Source organism: Arvicola amphibius, chromosome 2 (genome assembly GCF_903992535.2).
Source record: "Arvicola amphibius chromosome 2, mArvAmp1.2, whole genome shotgun sequence".
NCBI classification, from domain to species: domain Eukaryota; kingdom Metazoa; phylum Chordata; class Mammalia; order Rodentia; family Cricetidae; genus Arvicola; species Arvicola amphibius.
The window spans coordinates 176,358,224-176,381,653 of NC_052048.2; the positions used below are offsets into that span (position 1 = coordinate 176,358,224).

General features: G+C 47.3%; 2 protein-coding genes across 2 annotated transcripts; both read left to right on the forward strand.

Annotated features, from left to right (window-relative positions):
* The first annotated feature begins 1,687 nt into the window (after positions 1-1,687).
* On the forward strand, positions 1,688-4,258 carry Hilpda (hypoxia inducible lipid droplet associated). Its single transcript, XM_038319875.1, has 2 exons — positions 1,688-1,834; positions 3,421-4,258. Exon 2 carries the CDS (start codon positions 3,477-3,479, stop codon positions 3,669-3,671), a length of 195 nt encoding a protein of 64 aa, XP_038175803.1. The 5' UTR covers positions 1,688-1,834; positions 3,421-3,476; the 3' UTR covers positions 3,672-4,258.
* A 9,132-nt stretch (positions 4,259-13,390) lies between these two features.
* Positions 13,391-21,526, forward strand: Fam71f2 (family with sequence similarity 71 member F2). Its single transcript, XM_038320924.1, has 5 exons — positions 13,391-13,543; positions 16,132-16,313; positions 18,382-18,631; positions 19,880-19,998; positions 21,337-21,526. Exons 1-5 carry the CDS (start codon positions 13,391-13,393, stop codon positions 21,524-21,526), a joined length of 894 nt encoding a protein of 297 aa, XP_038176852.1.
* Positions 21,527-23,430: the final 1,904 nt, after the last annotated feature.

A 23,430-nucleotide genomic window follows, 5' to 3' on the forward strand; every position in this document is an offset into this window, starting at 1 on the left:
CACCTCTCCCAGGCTAGGGTTGTAGATACTCAACCCCACACCCAGTTTCCTGTTCCCATCTTAAATGTTTACCAGGGTTTTCTCAGTTCATCTAATTTTACTTTCCCACACTAATCATTATTATTAAAAATAGCTTTGACTAACCATAATTTATTTAGATAGACACATGTGTTTTCTAAACATTTGGCCACTTTCTTTTGGCAGCTCATTTCCTTTTGACCTTCATTTTCTTCTTTAAATACATCAGAAGTTTCCCTTGTAAAGGCCTGTGGTGTTTCTCTGTTTTTGTTTATCTGAAGATGTCCTTAACTACTCTTTTAAAAACAAATAACGTTCTCCGCAGGCATGGGTGGCCTGCGCCTCTGATCACAACGTTTGGAAGACTGAAGATGAGATGGAACATTTACGGCCAGCAAGAGAGAGAGAGAGAGAGAGAGAGAGAGAGAGAGAGAGAGAGAGAGAGAGAGAGAGAGAGAGAGAGAGAGAGAGAGAGAGAGAGAGAGAGAGAGAGAGAGAGAGAGAGAGAACTTTATCACACAGTAAGTATCAAAAACCAAAGGAGGCAGGGGAAAAACCTCCCATCTTTCAGACGCTATGGATAACGATGAACCAAAACTGATTTGGCTTGCTCAAGGAAAACCGATTCCACGGACCTCTGTCTGCCGGCCAGCACGTTTCTCTTCTTCCGGGCATCCCCGCCCCCTCTGCGACTGACTAGACATCCTGAAAAGTAGGGGAAAGGTCACGGCAAGAGTTTGCTTCCTCCCTTCGACTCCGGTTAGCTCAGAGGTGAGGGCTTCTCCCACACACAGAGTTGGTTCTTGCCCGGTACACTGCCTCGCCGATCCTAGAGATCGGGGATCCTCTCGATCCCTGCCTCCGATCCCAGTCCACCCTTCACCCCGGGAAGGCATAGGGCCACCCACAACCTTCCATGTATGGATGTTCACTGTTAGAACTGTCCGTAATTCTAGGGGCGCGCGCGCGGGGGCGGGGGTTCTTTTCCCACTCTTCGGCTTCCCCAGGAAATCTTTTCTGAGATTCCCCTTTGGAGACAAAATGTCTGCATTGTCTTGGTCGGGGCTGGCGGGTAAGTAAGGCAGACAGATAGATCAGTTTCCAGGTCTGAAACCTAGACCATCACTTCCTCCCTCTCTAGTTCAAGCTAGAAGGCAACTTTTAAAGCAAGTCGTTTATTTTAAATGAATGAAAACAAAAAGCATCTAGGGGTCAATGCCCTCACTGGGGACCGGATCCACTGAGCAATCAAACGCCTTAACGCCAGGAGAATAGTTCACTTTCACTCGGGAGGGTTCGAGGCCAGCCCGGGAAACGCAGTAAGAACCAGCTTTAAAAAAGAACCCCTGCCGGGCCTTCACTCTCTACATGCCCCCACGTGGTGTCACTTCAAGTATGGTGGCGGGGAGGGTGGCGTGAAGGCGCCCTTTGGCTTCTGGTTTTCTAGAAGGCCGGCGGGGTTGATCCTCACGCCAGACGCATTCCGGATAGCAGTGAGTCAACCGCAAGCCGCGTCCTCGCCGCGACTCTCTGCGGACTCCGCGACAACCCGTCCAGCTGAGGCAGGGGCAGGGCGAGCAGCGGACGTGCCCCGGAGAAGCGTGCGTGCGGCTTCGGTACGCATGCGCGGCTCCCGAGGGCGGGACCTCGGCCATTGGTGGGCGGGGCTTCGAGGTGTCGTTTCCTCTGCTACTTATTCGTAGCCCGAGCAGTGACTGCGTGGAGCTTCCACGCTGCGACTCCAAGGACCTTCCTCCTTGAGCCTGCACGACCTGCTGTGACAGCGAGCAGCCGTCTCCTGACTCTTCCTCCTGAGGTAACTGGCCCAGGACCCTCCAGACCGGAGGGCGAGTCCTGGATCCCTTGTCCCATCGATCGGGCTGCCTGGACTCTCTTCAGGACTGTGCCTCCAGAGCGTCCCTAGGCTCTCTTGGCCTGACCCAATCTATGAACCCCTTGAGCCACCAATGCTCGCCCATCACGTGTGCCCGAAACACCCTTATTTTCCCTTTTCTAATGTATTATGTATTACGAGTGTTGTGTCGTAACTGCCCCTCGGAAGTCTGTGCTCTTGTCTGGAGGACGATCGCGTGGCCCAGAGTACCTTCCAGAATGCCTAAGCTACTTGAAAGCATTTAAGTATGCTTGGACAAATTAACTTGATTTAACTTTCAGTTATTTTTTGATTGCTGTTTAGAGTTTCGCGTATGCTAAGGCTATGTTGCCAGCTCTTATGGTTTACTTGAGACAAGGCTTCACGACAGTAGCTTCTGATTCTCTCTGTAGCTGGGGCAGACCTTAAACATGCATTCCTTCTGCCTCAGCCCCTTCACAGCTGGGATTACAGGCCTTTGCCACCCTTATCATTTATATTTATAGTGACATTCAAGAAGTTTATAATCAGATGGGTGATTCAGAAGAGACTAACTGTACAGGTTGCCTTATTTAGGGCGTGTTCTTTTTATTCTTGTGGTGCTCCAAACAGCCTGGGAAAGCTCTCTATACCACTTGAGTTATAGTTTGAGCCTCTTTTATTTTTCCCAAGACAGTGTTTCTCTTTAGAATTCTCTCTGTAGACCAGGTTGGCCTTAGAGATCCGACTGCCTCTGCCTCCAGAGTGCTGGGATTAAAGGCATGCGCGACCACCACGCGGCGCCCTGCTAGGTTTTAACTCACTGTGTAGCCCCGGGCACACACCACTGGTCACATCCAGCATTATCTTTTGTATCTTATGTATGGATGGGCGTTTCGCCTCCGTGTTTTGTCTTCATGTTTGTTATGCATCGTGGGGTATGATGCCTGTAGGGGCCAGAGATGGTGTCAGATTCCCTGGGTCTGGAGTTACAGATGATTGTGAGCTGCCATGTGGGTGCTGGGACTCGAACCCCAGTCCTCTGCAAGATGGGCCAGTGCTAATGGCTGAGCCCCATCTCTCCAGCATGATTTTCTTATATTTCCATCTGCCCCTTATATAAAGGTAAGTACCGGCACTGTAACATAGGGTTTGTACATTGCTCTTGGTAGGAATGGTCTTCAAGAGAAGTAAAGGTAGCTGGATGTGTGGACTGTACCTGTTATCCCAGCACTTGAGAGGCACGGACAAGAGGATTGCTTCAAATATGAGGCTAGCCTGGGCTACATAGCAGGCTTCTGAAGGGAGTGAGAAGAAGGACAGACAAGCAGTTCTATACAGTGTTCTTGAAAATATTCCAGAGTGTGATTTGTTCTTCAGCCGTGGCGTTTGTAGTGCAAATATACTTGGAGACGCTGGTGTAAGCAAACATGCAGGCTCGCTGGCTCCCTGGCTGGCAGGGCCTTTGTTGCTCCAGTGAAAACAAGGGTTGAAGGATGTATACACATTCCCAGATACTAGATTATGGACTCTTCCTTTTCTCTTCACAGGATCTAGAAGCAGAAGGCAATTCTACTCCCCTACAAGGGAGCTGGGCATTGCAGCCATGAAGTACATGTTGAACCTCTATCTGCTGGGGGTCATATTGACCCTGCTATCCATCTTTGTTAGACTGATGGAATCTGTCGGGAGCTTACTGGAGAGCCCAGTGCCTGGGAGCCCCTGGATCGCCAGAGGTCAGCTAGCCAACACAGAGCCTCCCAAAGGCCTTCCAGACCATCCATCTGGAGGAGTACAGTAAAACCAAGCTTCAGCCAGACTGTGGCACACTAACTTCAGCATGTCCAACCAAAGTGTTCCATTTCCGAAGCGGCAGCGTCGGTGTCTCCAAAGAACTGTCACTGGGCCTGGAAAGGGGCCTATTTAATGTAGAAGTGTGTGTGGGTTGTCCGGCCGGCTGTGGGATGGAATCTCACTCTCCCGACGTTTGCTGAATGCTTTGCTGTCCTCTGCAGTGTGACTCTCAGATGAAGGTGTACCAGCTTCAGCTGTTGGGAGAGTCAGGTTTTTTTAGTCCTCTGTCCTGAAGGACTCTTGGACCTAAGTATCTTCTGGTTGGTTTGATACTGAGTCTCTTCCATGAGAGCTGTTTGGACAGCAGTTAAGGGATTATGGGCTGGCTATAAAGGGAGAGAGGTTGGAATATCCAGCGTCCAGGTCTCAGTTGTACACTAAGTTCTTCCTCCAATGTAGTCCGCATGCATTTGTAAATGATGTCTAAAGAGGGCTGTGGGATGATCAGACCCGCTCAGGGTGTGGGAGATCCGGCCACTGTGTGGCTTAAATGAATTTTTCTAATGCAATAAATGTGGCTGTGTGTTTCCACTATGTGTCATGTTGACATGTCTGCCCTGGAAATTAGTAAGGAAAAGTTTAAATCCTAGATCTTCAAGTAAACCTTGTCTGTCTGTCTGTCTGTCTGTCTGTCTGTCTATCATCTATCTATCTATCTATCTATCTATCTATCTATCTATCTATCTATCTATCTATTTGTTTATGAGATGAGGTCTCACTGTGCAGCCCTGGCTATCCTGGAGGTCCCTATGTAGACCAGGCTGTCCTCACAGAGAGATGTCTGCTTCTGCCTCCTTAGTGCTGGGATTAAAGGTGTGCGCCACGACCACACCTGGCCATTTTTATTTTTGAAATCATCTCCTATAGCTAAGGCTGGTCTTGATCTTCTTATCTCCCTGCCTTCACCTTCTAAATGATGGGATGGCTTAAACTTAGTGTTTTCAAATTTAGGAGCAAGAAAGTGCTCAGAGATTTGTTTAGGAACTGTAATATGCCTAAGGTCCTCAGCACTTAGGAAGCTGAGGCAGGAGGATTGCCAAAAGTTCCAAGGACAGCCAAGGCTGGTAGCAAGACTGAGCACAAACAAATTTTGTTTAAACATACTCGGGGACAGGGCCTTTCAGGTTAGCCCTGTATCAGCCAGTTAGGTATATGAGCATAGGCTATCATAATTGGTCCTTCATAACCGCATGCGGGGACTCAACCAGTTGAGTTTTTGATTACTAGTGCTCAGGATTGAACGTAGGACTTTGTATGTACTAGAAGATAAGCACTATACCACTGCAACTAAATCAGCCCTGGAAAATATTTTTTATATATTTATCTACTTTTATATACATTTGTATTTTGCCTGCAGGTATGTGTGTGAGTGTCAGATCTTGGGGCTACAGACAGTGTTGAGTTGCATGTGGGTGCTGGGATTTTGAACCTGGTTTTCTGGAAGAACCGTCAGTGCCCTTAACCACCAAGCCATCTTTCCAGCCCCCAAAATATTTTTTTTAATTATGCCCATGATGAACTATTTTTATCCACGATAAGACATTTTTTATTTTTCCCTAAACAATAAAATAGAGCAGCAATATAGTACTTTTATATCATGTTAGGTACTGTAAGTAACTCAGAGGTAAGCATATGTTAGGATATACTTGGCTCCTCTGTAGATGGCATGCCATTTTATGTAAGAGACTTGTCTTCAAGGCAGAGTTGTTGCATTAATTCCCCCAAGGACCGTTTGGTCTTCTTGGGACTGATCCATCTCTAAGAAAAAAATGCCCTGTCCTAGCCTTTCCTTGAGTCTAAAAGCAGACAAGCATTCCTGCAGTTCTTGGCTATTCTGTCCTCTTCATTGTCTTTTTCACCCGTGCGGCTGTTTAACTCTGTTTGCTGTCAGCTAAAGTCAGCTACTGTCTGCAAGTGCCCGTGTTCAGTATGTGCTGTGGGAGCTCATGAAGGGACCCAGACTGGCCTTGGATTTAGGATCCTTCCACCCTAGCCTCAAGGATCTGGGATTTTAGCTACACTGCAGGTGATGTTTCTGCCCTCGCCCAGATTCGAGCTGCTTCACCTCTATAGAACTGTGGAAGAGCGTATTTTGTTTTGTTTTGGAACAGTCTCATCACTTAGCCCCGTCTGGCCTAGACCTCTGTGTAGCTGAAGTGACCCAGTCTCTTCTCATTTACAGAGCCCCATCTGCCTCAAGTGCTGGGATTAAGGGTGTGTGATATGGTGACAGGCAGAGAGGGTTCCTTCCCCCATTCTGCCACTCCATCCCACGTGCTGCATGTGAAAGTGTTCGCTTTGCCTCAAGCTACTTTATCACTTCTGTCATCTCTGTACATACACTACTTTATGAATTTGATTTCCTTTTGCCCCAAGAAAGGAATGGAACACAGCATCCTGTTCAACCAGCCCTGCTTTCTGGGTGCTCTTAATACAACTGACAGATAAGCACGGCATAGGATTCATTTTATCTATGCTGTGTGGTAGTCAGTGTATTGCCAAACTCCCTCTAGGTACATAGTGCATTTTTTTTAGCCAAAGGTTCAAGAAGCGATTTCTTTATTGGGTCTTGCTTTCGACCCCAGGCTGGCCTTCAAACTTGTGATTTAATTGCTGAGGTTTAAGATATGTTGTCATGGGGGCTGGAGAGATGGCTCAGAGGTTAAGAGCACTGGCTGCTCTTCCAGAGGTCCTGAGTTCAATTCCCAGCAACTACATGGTGGCTCACAACCATCTGTACTGCGTAGTGATGAGGTGAGCAAGCCTGCTTTTCATCCCGCCCGGCCCTCGGCCGCCTGGCTAGCTTATGCCCCAAAATAACAACACACAAACTGTATTGATTTAAATACTGCCTGGCCAATTAGTTCCAGCCTCTATTTCTCACATCTTGATTAACCCATTTCTAATAATCTGTGTAGCACCACAAAGTGGTGGCTTATCGGGAAAGATTCAGCATGTCTGACCTGGTGGCTGGCTTCCTGGCGACTGTCTCAGAGAGGAGAGGCATGACGATTGACTAACTTCCCTTCTTCCCAGCATTCTGTTCTGTCTGCTCCACCCACCTAAGGGCTGGCCTATCAAATGGGCCAAGGCTGTTTCTTTATTAACCAATGAAATCAACTCAAACAGAAGACCCTCCCACATCAGTACTGAGATCTGATGCCCTTGACACAGATGAGGTTACAGCTGATTTCATTAGTGCAGTACTGTCATTGCGTTTGGAGGGATGGTGGGAGGTCTTAGCAGGTAAAGCACTTATCAAGATGTAGGATGACCTGAATTTGATCTCTGAAACCTAGAGTGGAGAGAGAGAACTGATTCCCACAGGTTGTTCTTTGAAGTCTACACACACGTTGTGGCATGCTGGCACACCCTCCCAGAAATGTAAGTGAAAAGAAAATGTTATTGGAAGTCTGGCAAGATAGCTCAGTGGGTAAGTTCTTGCTGCCTAGCCTGATGACCCAAATTTGACCCCCAGGATCCACATGGTGGAAGGTGAGAACCCACTTCTGTAAGTTGTTCTTTGATGTTCACAAATGTGCCCCCCCCAATAAATTAATAGTTGTACAAGTAAAAAATATAACTGGAAACCCAGCATGGTGGCATGCACCTGCCCTCCATGTAAGCTAATGTCACACATATCTGTGTTTGTTGGCTTTGTTTGTGTGCACACATGCACACTAATTTAGAGACAGGGTTTTGCTACATAGTCTGTACTGACTTTGAACTCTTGGCAACCCTCCTGCCTTAGTCTCCTAATTGGTGAGATTACAGGTCTGCACCACTATGCCCAGCTAATTCCAATTTTTGTGTCAGTCAAGGATATATTAGGTTATATTGTAGCAAGACCTGAGCTCCCAAAAGGAAACAGTTGCCTAAACAGTGCTCCCCCTTCCTCCAGAGGAAGGTGTCCACACCACTCTGGCTGGTTGGTAGTCCACCATCTCAGGCTGTTGTGCCTCACTCCCATTCCTCCTCATCTGCCTGACTGCTATTAGCCAGGCCTCCTCCTGTTACCATGTGTTAGATGTGTGGAAGCATGTCACATAGATAGCTCAGCCACACTGGCAGAAAAATTTGTGCCCCACTCAGAACTTGTTAAGTTTGAATTGTAGGTAAAAATTTTATTTTATTTTTTTCCCATTGAGGGAAGAATAAGGGTGTCTTACTTAGGGAAATGCTCAACATCCTGAGCTGTCAGAGAAATGCAAATTAAAACAACTTTGAGATTCCATCTTACACCTGTCAGATTGGCCAAGATCAAAAACACTGATGACAGCTTATGCTGGAGAGGATGTGGGGTAAGGGAAACACTCATCCATTGCTGGTGGGAGTGCAAACTTGTACAACTGCTTTGGAAATCAGTATGGTGATTTCTCAGAAAATTAGGAAACAATCTACCTCAAGACCCAGCAATACCGCTGTTGGGTATATATCCAAAAGACACTCACTCATACCACAAGGACATGTGCTCAACTATATTCATAGCAGCATTATTTATCATAGCCAGAACCTGGAAAGAACCTAGATGCCCCTCAACTGAAGAATGGATAAAGAAAATGTAGTACGTTTACACAATGGAGTGCTACACAGAGGTAAAAAAATAATGACATCTTGGAATTTACAGGCAAATAGATGGATCATATTGAGTGAGGTAACTCAGAAAGACAAATATCATATGTATTTGCTCATAAGTGACTTTTAGACATAAAGCAAAGAAAACGCAGCCTACAGGCCACAACCCCAGGGAACCTAGACAACAAAGAAGATCTGTATAGGGAGGTGAAAAAGGCAAGATTTCCTGAGTAAATTAGAAGCCTGGGGTCACGGGAGAGGGCAGAAGGGGATAGGAAAGAAAGGGAGTGGAGAAAAAAGTGTAGCTCAACAAAAACAATAAAAAAAAGAGAGAGAGAAGTTAGGGCCTAGGCATGTAGCTCAGCCAGCAGAGTGCTTCCTAGTGTTCTAACTTCCTTTCTGTTACTGTGATAAAGACCATAACCAAAAGCAACTTAGGGAGAAAGGACAGCTGGCAGTCCCCCATTGAGGGAAGCCTTGGCAAAAGCTCGTGGCAGGAGCCTGGAGCCAATTAACAAAAGCTGTTCTTTTTTTCAGTACTGAGGACTATACTCATAGGAAGGGAGGGGAGTGGAGAAAAAAAATGTATAGTTCAATAAAAACAAAACAAAACAAAAAGTAAGGGTGTCTTACCTGCAGGAGAGATGTGAATTTGGTAATGGCCTGCCTACCAGGAAGGCCACTAGTGGTAGTCATTGTAGTCTCCAAATATTCCCGCATTCCTTTGTTTGTTTTGAGACACTCGCACTGTGGGGTCCGGAATGGACTCAAAGGTACTGCAATCTTGCCTCAGCCTCTTGCGCTGGGATTACAAGTGAACGCTACCACTCCTGCTTAGAAGCTCACTCCTGACCCCTGGTGGCTGAACGAGGTCATATAACTAATTCTGCCTAATTCTGAGTAGATTTAGAACACGTAAGGACTGATTCCTCACCTCCCCCCCAATCTCCTGCCCTGTCCCCCTACCGTGTTTGGGGAACTAGGATTGGCCGGTATGGAACTTCTCCGTTGGTGTAAGCCCTGGAATGAGGATGCCACAGAGAAGAGCCTCAACTGACCCCTGGAGAGAGGGAAACCAGCCTTTACTGTGCTAAGAGGTTGAGGGTAGGGGTGGCGTTGTTACAGCAATATAGCTGCTCAGCTGGACGGACACAGTCCATACAGCACCTCCGGAATTCTGACCCTGTCCTCACTGACCTCCTCCAATAGCGAATAAGACACTAGAGGGAAAAGCAGGTTAAAACAAACAAACAAACAAACAAACAAACAAAAAACCCAACTCAGATGATAATTCTGTGACAAATATAGGACAGAGGTACAGGAAGCTATTTGGAGGTAGGTGTTAACGAAGAGCGTCTTCTGATTTGTTTTCCCTTGTAGTTTCGTGTGTGTGATGTGTGTGTGTGTGTGTGTGTGTGTGTGTGTGTGCGCGCGCGCGCGCGCACCATGTGGGGAGAGAACCATCTCACAAGGCAGTCTTGTCTATGTAGTTAAAGTAGGCCATAAATTGTGTTCCCGGCGCCTCTGCCGCATCTTGAGTAGTGGGGTTACAAGCGTGTACTGGGACAAGCTGAAATGAAGAGTTGGGGGCCTGCTGAGTTTGGGAAGTACGTCTGAGCGGTAGGAACACGTGAGCAAAGACGTGCCGAGCCGCCAAGGCACAGGAAACGCTAGCAAGTTTTAAATGTTAACTGGCGGACTGGGCTCTGTTGCCATCTAGTGGATGCTGAGGAGAAAGGGATTGTTGCGCCATATTCACTAGAAAGGGAAGGAAGGGGGCGGGTAGAAGGAAGAAGGAAAAAAACATTTTCAAATTGATCTTATCAGTTCTGTAAAACTTCATCCTTTAGAACAGCATGAGGCTGTTCTATGAATAGACAGTTCAAATAAGCTCAGTGTCATGCTTGACCTGGCAAGCTGACAACCTGAATCCTGAACCCAGAACACATATAAAAGCCCATAGCAGGAGTAGCGGGAGCTTCTGCGATGCCGAGGCCCAGGAGAGCTGAAAGAAGCTGGCTGGCCTACCTGACCTGGGGTACACAGTGCACAGACACCTGGTCTCAAGGTGAAAGGTAAGGGCCAATACCTTGAGGGCTGTCCTCTCCGCAAATGCCATGTTCACAGCTACACCCCACATAGGAAAACACACACAGATACAGTCACTTGTCACACACTCAAAACCACAGAAAGGAATAAAAGAAAAGGGCAAAGGAAGGAAGACATGGAAATAAAGGGGATAAAATATGGCTGAAGTTGGGTCATGAGAGTTTTCATTGCAACAAAGGTGCCACTGACCAGGCTGGCCTTGAACTCACGGAGATCCACCTGTCTCTGCCTCCCAAGTGCTGGGACTAAAGGTGTGAGCCACCACCACCTGGCTTAGTTCTTTTATTTCTATAGAACCTTCCAGCGCACTCTATAATATTTTTTTTTTCTGTCTGAAATTGCAAAAAAGCTTTTGGGGCCAGAAGTAGTGGTGCACATCTTTAATCCCAGCATTCAACAGAGGCAGACAGATCTCTGTGATGTGAAGCCGGCCTGGTCTACATAGTGAATTCTAGAACAGCTAAGGCTACACAATAAGACCCTATCTTAAAGAAACAGAAATGGGAGTAAATAAATGGTAAGAGTCTGCCTCTGTGGTCGAATACTCGCCTAGCAAGAGCAAGGCTCTGAGTATAGTCCTCAGTACTGGAGAAAAAAAAAATAGCTCTTGTTAATTGATGTATCCCAAGCATCCAGAATACTGCCTAGCACATAGTAGATGCTCAATAAATATTTATTACATAGACAAATCTCACCTTAGTGATGAAAAGATGTGCTATAAATATGATGGTCACTTTAGCTTTATGAAGATATAAAAATTTATGTGTGGTGTGTGTGTGTGTGTGTGTGTGTGTGTGGTAAGCATCTTGAAACTAAATCCACAAATGTAGTATGTTTCTCTTCCCGTGGTTAATAAGGAATTGTGTGTTTCTTCATGATTGCTAGTAGTTCCTTCTTTTTTCTTCCTGGGTCTGTACCATGGTACCCACTTCGCCCTAAGTGCGTGTGAACTGGCCTTTCAGAGCACGATCTGTTGACTGAACGGAGCTCAGGTACACTCAGTGCTGCCTATCTGGTTTGGTCTTCGTTCTGAGACTTCGTTCTGAGTACAAGCTGCCCTCAAATAAGCAACCCAGGCTGGCCGCAGACTCCTGGCCATCCTCCTGTCTGAGCTTCCTAGGTGCTGAGATTACAGGAGTGAGTCACCACTCTGTAATCAACTGCTAACGCCCATCTTTTTGGACAAGTTGTTTTCATTTTGCTAATTCCTGACACACCCAGTCTAGACATTTTACAATTTCTTTGATGATGCATTATTTTAAAATGTGTTCAATGTCCATGTGTGGTGGCATATGCCTTTAGTCCTAGCATTTAGGAGGCAGAGGTAGGCGGCTCTTTGAGTCTGAAGCCAGACTGATCTACACACTCAGTTCCAGGGCAGCCAGGGCTGTATAGTGAGACCCTGTGCCAATAATGATGGAGGAAGGTCATCTGTCTATGTGTCACTTTCATTGGTTAATAAAGAAACTGCCTTGGCCCTTTAATAGGACAGAAAATTAGGTAGGCGGAGTAGACAGAACAGAATTCTGGGAGAGAGAAGGCAGACGTTTCAGGCAGTCGCCATAGTCAGTCGCCATGCTTCTCCTCTCCAAGACAGACGCAGGTTAAGATCTTTCCTGGTAAGCGACCACCTCGTGGTGCTACACAGATTACTAAATATGGATTAAAGGAAGATGTGAGAATTAGCCAATAAGAGGCTGAAACTAATCTGCCAGGCAGTGTTTAAATGAATACAGTTTCCGTGTAATTATTTTGGGTAAAGCTAGCCGGGTGGTGGGACACAGCCCGCCACTCCATCTACACAATAATTTCATAAAAAGAAAAGGAAAAGTGTTTATTTATGAAATACTTTGAAATCCGCATCACCCAAAAAAGTTTTTCTGGGGTTTACTTCAGCAGTATGGTTGAAAAGAAAGAGACTAGTATGGGCCCTGACAGATTTGTGAAATAGTCTGTATATTTCATTAAAGTTTTCTGAATGAGATCTAAGCCAGCCTCAAACCCCTGGGTTTGAGCAGTCCTCCTGCCTCAGCCTCCCAAGTACCTGACACTACAGGGGCACATGTCCCACCCAGTTCTTTGGGTGACCCATTTTGAGCTGGCTTCAACAGACACACCATCAACTCGTTGCTTCCTCCTTTGTTCACACTTTATAAACAAGTAACAGTCTGGTTGTTATTTTTTAAAATCTCATTTCCCCCATAAGATGGGGTAAAGAAAATTCATTCCCTTTCTCCCACCCTTCCATTATCCTGGGCAGGTCAGAGCCTGGCTTTTTTTTTTTCTTCTTCACCACATTTAGTTGCTTTAAATATGTGTGTGTGTGTGTGTGTGTGTGTGTGTGTGTTTGAACATCTGCACAAAGCTGCATGTGGAGGCCAGAGGATGACATGATGAATCAGTTCTTCCCTTCTGTCCTGTGGATCTCAGGGATCAGATGCTGATCCTCAGGCTTGGCTGCAAGCCCTTCTACCTGCTGAGCCCTCCTGCAAGTCCCCAACGCCTGACTTTAGGTAAACAATTTGAACTTACAAAGAGCTTTTGTATGAGGCTTCCAGTGATGAGAGAGGATCAAAGCCTGTGACTTTCCCAGAGACCTATCCCCAGTTTGCCTGAAAGACTCGCCTCTTGGTAAAGGCTTGGCATACACTTGGGAAGGTCATTCTCCCCCTGCTTGGGGTAAGGGTGAATGTTTAGAATCTGGGACTTTTCTTCTGGTTTGCAGTCAGCGCACGGCCCTAGACATCCTCCTCCGGTCCTCCTCTCTCTTCCCTGTTGTTAGCCATCGCATGCTCTGATGTCATTGCTGCCATTGTGAGCTGACAGGCCCTCCCATCTCTGGTGGACATGATCAACCATAAGCAAGCGGGGAACTGGAGCTGGGGAGGTGGGGGGAGCAGTGGTCCCAACAACATCTTGGAGTTGGGCTGGGTCTGTGTGGAGCCCCAGAGATGTTCCCCAGCCCATTCTTTTTAAGAACCAATGAGTAAAATTAGGGGCCTCCCTCCTGCGGTCAGAGACCCGGGCCCTGGAGTGGAACTTGGAGTAGAAGATGGCCTTCTCTGTCAACTCATTCATTCTCCAGAATTCAACTTGTTCTCTGACTCAGTGGTGTTTGAAAGCACCTTCATCCAGGTACCTCCTGCATCCCAGGGATGAGTCCTGAAGGTGGGGAGACCAGAGGGAACCAGAGGGTCTAAGTCCCAAGATCACCTCCCTCTGTGCCTGTAGTGTGAGGACCTTCCTGCAGACGTCCTGCAAAGAGTTAAGTAGTGGTTTGGTACAAGAAAGAAGGTTGTTTGTTTGTTTGTTTGTTTTGTTTTGTTTTGTTTTTGCTGTTCATTTGTCATAAGAGATGTGTCTTACTGTGTAGCCTTGGCTGGCCTCAAACTCATAGAGATCCTCTAGCCTCTGCCTCTTGAGTGCTGGAATTAAAGGTATGTGATACTACACTCAACTTAAGCATCTTTTAAAAAGGGTTTGTTTGTTTAAAGATTTATTATTTAATTTTTTTGTGTCTATCTGTACACATGAGTGCAGTGCCCTGGGAGGCCAGAAGAGGGCATCAGATCCCCTGGCGCTGGAGTTCCCGGTGATTGTAAACTGCAGGATTGGGATGCTGGGAACTGAGCTCCACATCCTCTAAGAGTGGCAAACACTCCTCGTGGTGCAGCTGTTTCTTTAGCCCTGAAAGGAGCCTCACGGTGTACAAGGAGCTCCGTTCAACCGTGATGGGTGGTAACTGTCTAAGCAAGCTCTATCCAAGACCCTTTGGACCAGCAATGCATGATTACAGACACCCAGGGCATTCTCTCTGGACTTTGGCGGTTGAAAACGGTGTGCCAGACAGCAGGGGTCCCACAGCCACTCTCTGTGGGTATTGCTGAGGTTCTGGTAAGAAAACGAGCAGGCAGAGGGACTTGGAAGTTCCCAAGTTAAGGTGGAGAGACTAGGCAGAATCAAGGCTCTGATGTCAGGACCCACGGAACGAGCCAGGGAGCCGTAGGGAAGATGGTGGGAACCTTTCCAGGCAGGTCTAGGAATTAAATGTGAGACTCACAGCAATGAGCTACTTCCCACATGGTCCCAGTTTGGGAAAACTACGTTCAGGGTTCCTGGTATCCCATTTTCTTGTGTTGCCCCAGGTGGACACCTGTATTCCTGGGAGACGAGCTAGCAAGCCTGGGGTGAGAGAGCGGTAATGTGGGATCCAGACCTTTGCGGTTCCTGGTCATCCCTGTGTGTGCGGGGGTCTTGGCAGAGGACTTGTCTCTGAATGGGCTCGACGTGACCCAACAGAGCCCTGCCTTTACTTAGAATGATTCACTCCTCTGTTGGATCCACTTCTTCCTCTCTCCTCTGTTCTCTACATCACTGCCCCCCTATGGCCTCCCCAAAGCAGGACTAGTTTCCAGCATTTATTGGCACTTATTCTCAGTGGGTACTGTCTTCTGTTCTGCGAAGACTACAGATTCTACTTCAGAGCATGGGGTCTCAGAGACGTCACTTCTTTTTCTCTCTTTAAAATCAGATTTGTTTCTGTTTGTTTTTGTTTTTTTGAGACAGGGTTTCTCTGTGTAGCCCTGGCTGTCTTGGAACTTGCTCTATAGACTAGGCTGGCCTTGAACCCACAGAGATCCACCTATCCCACCTCCTGAGTGCTGGGATTGAAGGCACGTGCCACCACTTCCCGGCCAGAATTCATTTTTCTTGAAGTATTACTTAGGCTGGTAGGAATCAAATTTCTGCCCTCCTAGGGGTTTCTCTTCCTCTCCAGTTCCCACATGGGATGTAGAGTTGCCAGAACTGGCTAGAACACTTGGAGAAGGCCGCTGGCCTTGGAAACACAGGTGTCTCCACGTTACCAATGGCTCCTTAATGGTCACAGCTTCTGAGCACTTCTAGGGTGAGCTGGGCCAATGCCCCTGTGCAGGTGGTTCACTGCCCCAGCCCTGCCACTGTCCCCATGTATTTTGGGAAGCAAAGGAAGTTCTGATGTTTGAGGTCCTGCAATAAGCTGCCCTCTCTTGTCTGAGGAAAAATTCTCCAGCCTCCTCCACTGGAGCTTCCTGGGTCTTTCCCACTCTACTCTCTTTCTCCTGTAGAACTTTCTTCCCTTACAGGTCATTAGAAAGCTGTGCTAGCTGGGTGGTGGTGGCACACGCCTTTAATCCCAGTACTTGGGAAGCAGAGGCAGGCCATCTCTGTGAGTTCGAGGTCAGCCTGGTCTACAAGAGCTAGTTCCAGGACAGCTAGAGCTGCTACACAGAGAAACCCTGTCTCGAAAAACCAAGAAGGGAGAGAGAGAGAGAGAGAGAGAGAGAGAGGAAAGCTGTGCTGGTTTCTCTGGTCCAGGGAGGGAAGTGTAAAATTTCCAATGCCACTCAGCTTTTTATTCTTACTAAATATCCTTCTGTTTGTTGTTTTGAGACAGAGTCTCAAACAACATGTACCCCCAGGCTGCTTTCTAACTCCATATGAAACCAAGGACCTTGGAGTGCTGATTCTCCTGCCTCAATTCCCAAGTGTATCTTTTCAGTTAGATGTGTTTCTCTACACAAAGCAGTACCTCACAGGGTTGTTGTCCACAGACTATGACTGGAGAGTCCTATGAAAGGTCACCGTCTAGCCAAAGTGGCCCTGTCTGGTGTCTGTGTCCTTCCACCCCTTGTCTCCTTGCCTGCTCTCTCTTTTTAACCCGTGTGTCTGGACTTGGTTTCCAGGTCACTAAGCAAGGAAACTGGATGGATGCCTATGAAAAATCTGCCACCATGATCATCGGGGTAACCTCCTCCGTGCCCTCCTTGCCACTCCCCAACATCCTCCTAATGGCCAATGTCACCTGGCCTCACGGTCCGTTATCCACCTGTGGCACACCTGGTGCCCCTGTCATCACACTCAGCAGGTAAAGGCTGGATAGAGGGGACGGGGCTGTGGGATGATTGACAGGTATATGTATACTGTGCGGGTGGGCTTCAGATCAGAAGAAAATGCAGTGCTCTTCGTAAGCTCCGCAGAGTTCATCCACCTGTTGATGTGATGCATGTCTACTTAGTGGGTTTTGCAACAAGTGCAGAGCTGTGGAGCAGGGGTGCAGTACAGCTCCTGTCCAGCAGCTCAGTGTCTGAGAATCTTGGCTTCATTTTATTTTATTTTATTTTTCAGGGTTTTTTTTGTTTTTGTTTGTTTGTTTTAGATGGGGTCTCCCTATGTAACCCTGGCTTGCCTAGAACTCATGATATAGACCAGGTTGTCCTAGAGCCTCTCTCTCTCTCTCTCTGTGTGTGTGTGTGTGTGTGTGTGTGTGTAACTTTTGGGAGAGGCTTCTCTCCTGCTATGTGGGTTTTGGGGATTGATCTCATGTCATTAGAATTAATAACCAGCACCTTTACCCTCGGAGCAATCTTGCCAGCCCAAAGATGGAGATATTCAAATCAAATAGGGCTATGAGATATTGAAGTTTGAAAAAAGATCTCACAAATCCCAGAATGATGAGCCTGTCTCAGAAAAGGGGGGGGGGACATAGGGAGCGAGGACTCAGTGCATAAGGGGCTTGCTGCTCTTCCTGAAGCCCTGAGTTCAGTTCCCAGCAGCTGTGTTAGACAGTTTACAACCACCTGCACGATACCTACATATATATGGCGTACACACACACACACACACACACACAGACACTAAACCTTAAAGAAAAAGGAAAACCATAGTTGAGTTGGCAGAGTGTATGCCCGGCACACACAGAGGCCTAGGTTTGACCCCCAGCATTGAATAACCTGAGCACAGTGATACAAACCTTTCATCCCAGAACTCGCGATATGAGGACAGGGGATCATAGAAAAGAACAGAAAAACATAAAACCTCAGTAAAACCTCAATATATATGAGACATCCGCCTTTCTCACTTGTTTCATTCCAGGAATCAAAGATGGAGGGAAAGGCTTAGAAATTAAGAAATCTTTGTTCTATTTCCCTCTTACGAAGATTTCAGTGTAAACAAATCTTGAGATTTTTAATTCGGGTTTTGTTTTTTGAGACATGGTCTCCTGTAGTTAATGCTTGATTCACATTGGGTAGCTGAGGGTGACTTTAAACACCTAATCCTCCTGCCTTAGCCTCCCAAGTGCAAGGGTGACCACTGTGCCCAACTCACTGTGCGTGTATGTGCATGCATGTGTGTGTGTGCAGATGTGTGTGATGTTGGATAGATACAAGCATGTTTATGTTTGCGTCAGAGTGCAAGGCCAGAGGACCTGTTGGATGCCCTGCTCTGTCCTATTCTGCTGTACTCCCATGAGGTGGTCTCTCACTGAAGCTGTGGCTCACTGACTTGGCTAGGCTGGCTGGCAGTGACCTCCCAAGATCCACCTCTTTCGGCATCTAGTCCTGAGGTGATAGGCCCGCATGACAATGTCTGAATTTTTTTTCTTATAAACGTGAGTGCTGGGGATTCAAACTCAGTCCTCGATGCTTGCCCAGCAAATGCTTTTTTTTAAAATCTTCTGAGTCACCTCTTCCTTCAGTCACCAAACTTCTCCAAGCCGCTGTTACAAATGCATACATACTTAGTGATGTTTATCTTTCCCTCATGAAAGGGTTTTATGAGAACGGAGACAGTATGCACCAGTAACAGTAGTGGTGACTGATGTGGGGCAGATTATTTTTATTTAATATTTTTCGAGACAAAGTCACGTAGCTCAGGCCCTCAGTTCCCAGGTGGCGGGATTTAGGCATACGCTCCCTGTTATGCAAAGTCTTTCCTAAGGGACAAAGAGCCTGCAAATGATCGGAGGGGAATCAGTCCCTACCCTTAGAGCAGGAGCTCTGTACTGCCAGCGCCCTCCAGGCAGCAGCGGGAGGTGCCAGCACCCTCCAGGCAGCGCGGGAGGTGCCAGTGCCCTTCGGGCAGCAGCGGGAGGTGCCAGCGCCCTCCAGGCAGCGCGGGAGGTGCCAACACACAAACCTCCTGATCACGCCCAGGATCCTTCCCCTGAAGTATGTGGAACTCCAGATCTATGACCACACCAAGCGCATCCTTCGGGTTAGGACAGTGACGGAGAAGATCTACTACCTGAGGCTCCACGAGAAACATCCACAGGCCGTGTTTCAGTTCTGGATCCGCTTGGTGAAAATTTTGCAGAAAGGTCTGTCTATCACCACCAAAGACCCGAGAATCCAGTTCACTCACTGCCTGGTGCCCAAGATACCCAACTCCTCCATTGCAACAACAGTAAGTGGGGCGCCCCCCCCCCCCCAGCGTCTGCAGAGAAGGAAACAGAGAGGCGTGTTTCCGTGTACCTACTCCTGCACACAGACTGCTCACACATGCAAATGGACACTTGGCCTTTCATATGTGCAGGTCCCCCATCCACGAATCCACACCACACCTTGGGTCAGAAATATTCAGGAGAAAATATTGTGCCCTTGCCGTGGTTCCCTGAACAATACAGGAGAGCAGCTACTTGCATAGCGTTGTGTTATGTGAGGCATGTGCCAAAACTCCATCTTTGGAATAAGGAACTTGAGTATAGTGGATTTGGATATTGGATGGTAGATCCTGGAACTGATCCCCGTGGATCTTAGGGACAAGAATGCATGTTACTGAATGCAATGCCATTGACATTTTAAAACATTATGTCCTCTCATGGGCCCTTCCCCTCATTTAGACATCATTTCCTGACCACGGTGGAATATCTCTGAATGACTCTTACTATGAAAGTTACTTTTCGGTAAATATGAACATAGTTACATGTGTCTTGATAGACTTATTCTTTCTGCATTTTTGTAAAGATGGGATCCTGCTACATAGCCCAGGCTGGCCTCAAACTCAAGATCTTCCTGCCTCAGCTCCCACAGCTTCCCCTCCTGTTGTGGGTAGATGCAGGGCCTCCGCGTACTCACAAGTGTTCCGCTTGCTCTACCACTGAGCTATTGTCTTTTTGTATTTACTTATTTAGTGCATGTGTGCTATCGCTGGCACAGGTCTCCCTCTATAGCTTAGACTGGGCTGGAATTCACAGGGTAGCCCAGGTTGCCCTCACGCTTTGGGCTAGCCTCCTGTCTCAGCCTCCTGAGTTGCTAGGATTGAACTACACACCACTACACTGAGCTCCCTTGGGGTGTGAGGACTTCCCAGCCCAGTGAAGAAGTGCCGGTGCAAAGTCTGGCAGATGGTTGCTCCGAATGTGAGATCTTAAAGCTGCTTTCACTAAGGTGTGTGTTTTGGTGTTTTGATAATCACCTTAGATCAGCTGCTCTAAGGTCCACTTCGTGCCCTCTGGAGAGCGTAGCCTCCACAGCACACCAGAGAAAGTGTGCTGTTGCCAGCGGCCCCCATCACTGGCCTGGCAGTATTGTGAATGAATGCTTATAGGCCTGAAACTGAAGTCAGTCACACAGACTCCTTCAAGGCCCTTCTAGGGAGAGCGTGGATGCTCCCGTAGCCGCAGGACCCTCTGACTTGGATTTCCCCACACAGCCTGAAAGCAGCGTGCCAGCATCCTCCCAGACCAGTGAGACTGTAATGCTGCTGGCGGCTGAGCAGACCAGCGGCAGTCTCTTAGGGCTCTCAAAAAGACACCAGCTCACGGGAGACAGGTGAGTCCCGTGTTGTTAGCTCCAGCCCTAGCCTGAGTCCTCGCCCTAGCCTGGACTCATGGGGCCTATGACACTCACTGTCCAGGCAGCTCGAGTTCTTTTTATTCTAGGCAGCCACACAACACTGGACCCAAGCCTGTGCTTGAAAGCAGGTTCTGTGGCAGCCAGGCATCTGAATGTTCACTCTATGGATAAACTCCTCTGTTTTCAAATGGCAGATACACAATAGAAGTGAAAAATGGGTAAATTAATTCCAAGAAATGTGAGTTAGTAAATGAGTCAGTTAGCTACTGACTCGCTAATCCCAGAGGCCCCTGGGGAGAGCCTCTCCTTTGTCCTCTCTACTTCTGGTATAAAATGGGCAGTGACCAAAGACTCCTCCTAGCTCCAAGTTTCAACTAATTCCCTTACAAGCAGCCACAGATTGAACCCCCACATGCATGGCAAATATAACTCATATGCTGCCATCATCGCATAATTTGTTTTTTTTTTTTTAATTTGTGATTTTTTCCATTGGGAGGAGTTTTTTTTGTTGCATGGCTTTAAAAGCTGCTTTTCTGGACAGTCCCTACAGAACATGGTGCCCTTTTAGAAAAGAAAATCTGGTTCTTTTAGATTGCAAAAACAGCCTCACTTTGGAAGTTAAAATGTCTGGTACCTTAGATTACCTTCTTGATTCCCTCAACCTGGTCCCAGTCCCCTCTTCTCCTCTGCTCTCCCCTCCCCTCCCCCATGAGCTTCTTATTGCCCCATGGCCTCAGACTCACTATATAGACAAGGGTGACCTCAAACTCCTGATCCTCCTGCCTCCACATCCCAAGTGCTAGGGTTCGAACCCAGGGCTTCATGTGTACCAGTCAGAGACAACCCACAGAGCTACATCCCAGTCCTGGCCCTTTGGTCTTGTTTGCTTGTTTGCTCAGAGTTCGAGACCAGCCTGGTCTACAAGAGCTAGTTCCAGGACAGGCTCCAAAGCTACAGAAAAACCCTGTCTCGAAAAGCCAAAAAATAAAAAATAAAATAAAATAAAAATAAAAAAATAAAAAAACAGTTTATTTAAGCAGATTTTTTTTTAATGTGTATGAGTATTTTGCCTGTAGAGTGTTTTACCTGTAGAGCCTGTGGGAACCAGAAGAGGACATCAGACCCCCTAGAACTGGAGCCATAGACAATTGTAAGATGCCATGCAGATACTAGGAACCAAACTTAAGTCCTCTGAAAGCGTAGCAAGTGCTCTTTACTGCTGAGGTATTTGTTCCAGCCCTTGAGTGGAGTCTAACACTGTTTTCTTTCCTTTCTATTGTTTTCTATAACCTGGGACTCTCTGGACTCCCATAGACACCCTGAGACTACTATAGAAATCGACAAGTCCAACAGCTGCAAGACACCCCCACTGGTGGCATCTTCAGTTAATATGCCCATGAGAGCTACTTTGACCCACAGCCTCTGGGAACAAGAGAACCCAAATGAGAGCTTCCTGCAGGTTCCTGTAGCCAGCTCCTTAGGAGAGAACTTTTTGGGACCCTAACACCTAACCAGAACGCGTGTCGGCCAGCCCTGCCTCGTATAATGCTGCTTCCCACAGTGGGCCAAGTAACCACGGGAGAGATGAGATGGTGCTTATGCCAAGACGCTCCTCTACTTCCACCAATAAACCTCCAATGGAGTCCTCGTCGTTGCAGGTTGTGTTTTGGCGGGGGAGGGAGGGAAGCATCTGGGCAGCTGGCTCAGGGCTGGCTGGAAATCACCGCTTACTACTCAGAAAAATAAATGCGAAGTAAGCTCTGGCCTGCCCAAGTCCAAAGCATCTAGACCAACCTGAGCTATCCAGCGCAAAGGAAATGATCTCTGAGGAGAGCTCTAACGGGACCCAGAGGCAGGACTTTGGTATGCAGAAACCCTGGGATGATGGCAGCCAGCTAGGAGATGACCTCATGCATTTCAAGAAAGAAACGGAGGATTCATTTCTCTCATCTCCCTGTGTGAGGGCAAAAGCCCAACCGCATGCCCCTGGCCATGAACAAGGGTTACTAACGGAGATGTGGCTTCTGGGAAGGGTAGTGGTGACTCCCTAGCAAAGGAGTTCTCACCGCCTTGATTGTTCCCTTCTGGAACCTAGTGAGTTTGAGCTTCCTTGGTTCTGGGACAAGGGAAGAGATGTGTCTCTTGCAGTGTCTCTGGCTGAAAAGGAAGGTCTGCTGGTTGCTTCTCAGCTTCTCTGATCTAGCAGGTTTTCACCCCGACATCTGACTTCCAAGTCTTTGCTGGTAAATAGAACAACAGAGACTTAGTTTACAACTATATATGGTCCAGGTTCTGCCATGGCTGATGCCTAAATGGTGGGCAGGGTGCTGAATGCAGGGCCGTGGGGCCGCAGACACTAATTAAAATATCGGTAGATTCATGTTCAGTTGCTAAGCTGACAGAAAAACATCAAATAAGCATTTATGGCATCTGTTTGGTGCCCTGATTGGTGTGTGATGTTGAGCTCATCAGAGAACAAGAGGGTAAGTTTCCTGTCCTTGGATACAGCGTGGGGCAGCTACTGGCCTCTGTTGTAAAGGTGAAGGAAGGCCATTGCTGTTTACATGACATTTATGTCACTCAGTCCCTAAATAAAAGTTGGAGGACCTGCCTTCCTGTATCTCACATCTTGTGTGATGCCGGGAGGAAGAGCATGGTTGTCCCCTTCCCGGGAAGGCGTGGTTAATCTGAGGAGCAAATCCTGGCAAGACTGGGTTATACGAGATACTGACATCAGTGACTTTCTTCCTCCCGCCCCCCATGAAAAACACAAGCAACCCAAATTTCTTTTGGACATTGTGCTAGTTTCCTGTCATCTTGGCACAAGCTAGAGTCATATGGGACCACAGAACCACTAAGGAGAAAATGCCTCCATCAGATTGGCATATGGTGCACTTTTTTTTCCTGTCGGGCATTTTATTGATTAATGATTAATGTGGGAGGGCCCAGTCTATTGAGCAGGTTGTGTAAAAATGTAGGCTGAGCAAGCCAGTAGCCTTTCTCCACGGCCTCTGCTTTCGGTTCCTGCCTTGGCTTCCATTGATGATAGACTATAAGGTGTAAATGGAAGTAAACCGTGTTCTTCCCTAACTGCTTTTGGTCATGGCATCTATCACAGCAATAGAAAGGAAGCTAGGGCAGACATATTTGCTACTAAATAAGCTGGGCATTACCGGTGCTGGTAAAAGGACATCTAGAAGCTGAACCCATGTGAGGCTAATAATGAAGAGTGACCATATTCCTCAATGTATGCCTGTACTAGTATCATCGTTAATATATAATATATAACTCTCAAAGTTGTCCTTGTGGGGCTAAATCATATGGCGTCCTGTGTTTATAAGCACTTAAAGAATGCCTGTCTTTACTCCATTTAAACAAAGTCTCACACTGTGGCCCAGTCTATGCTTG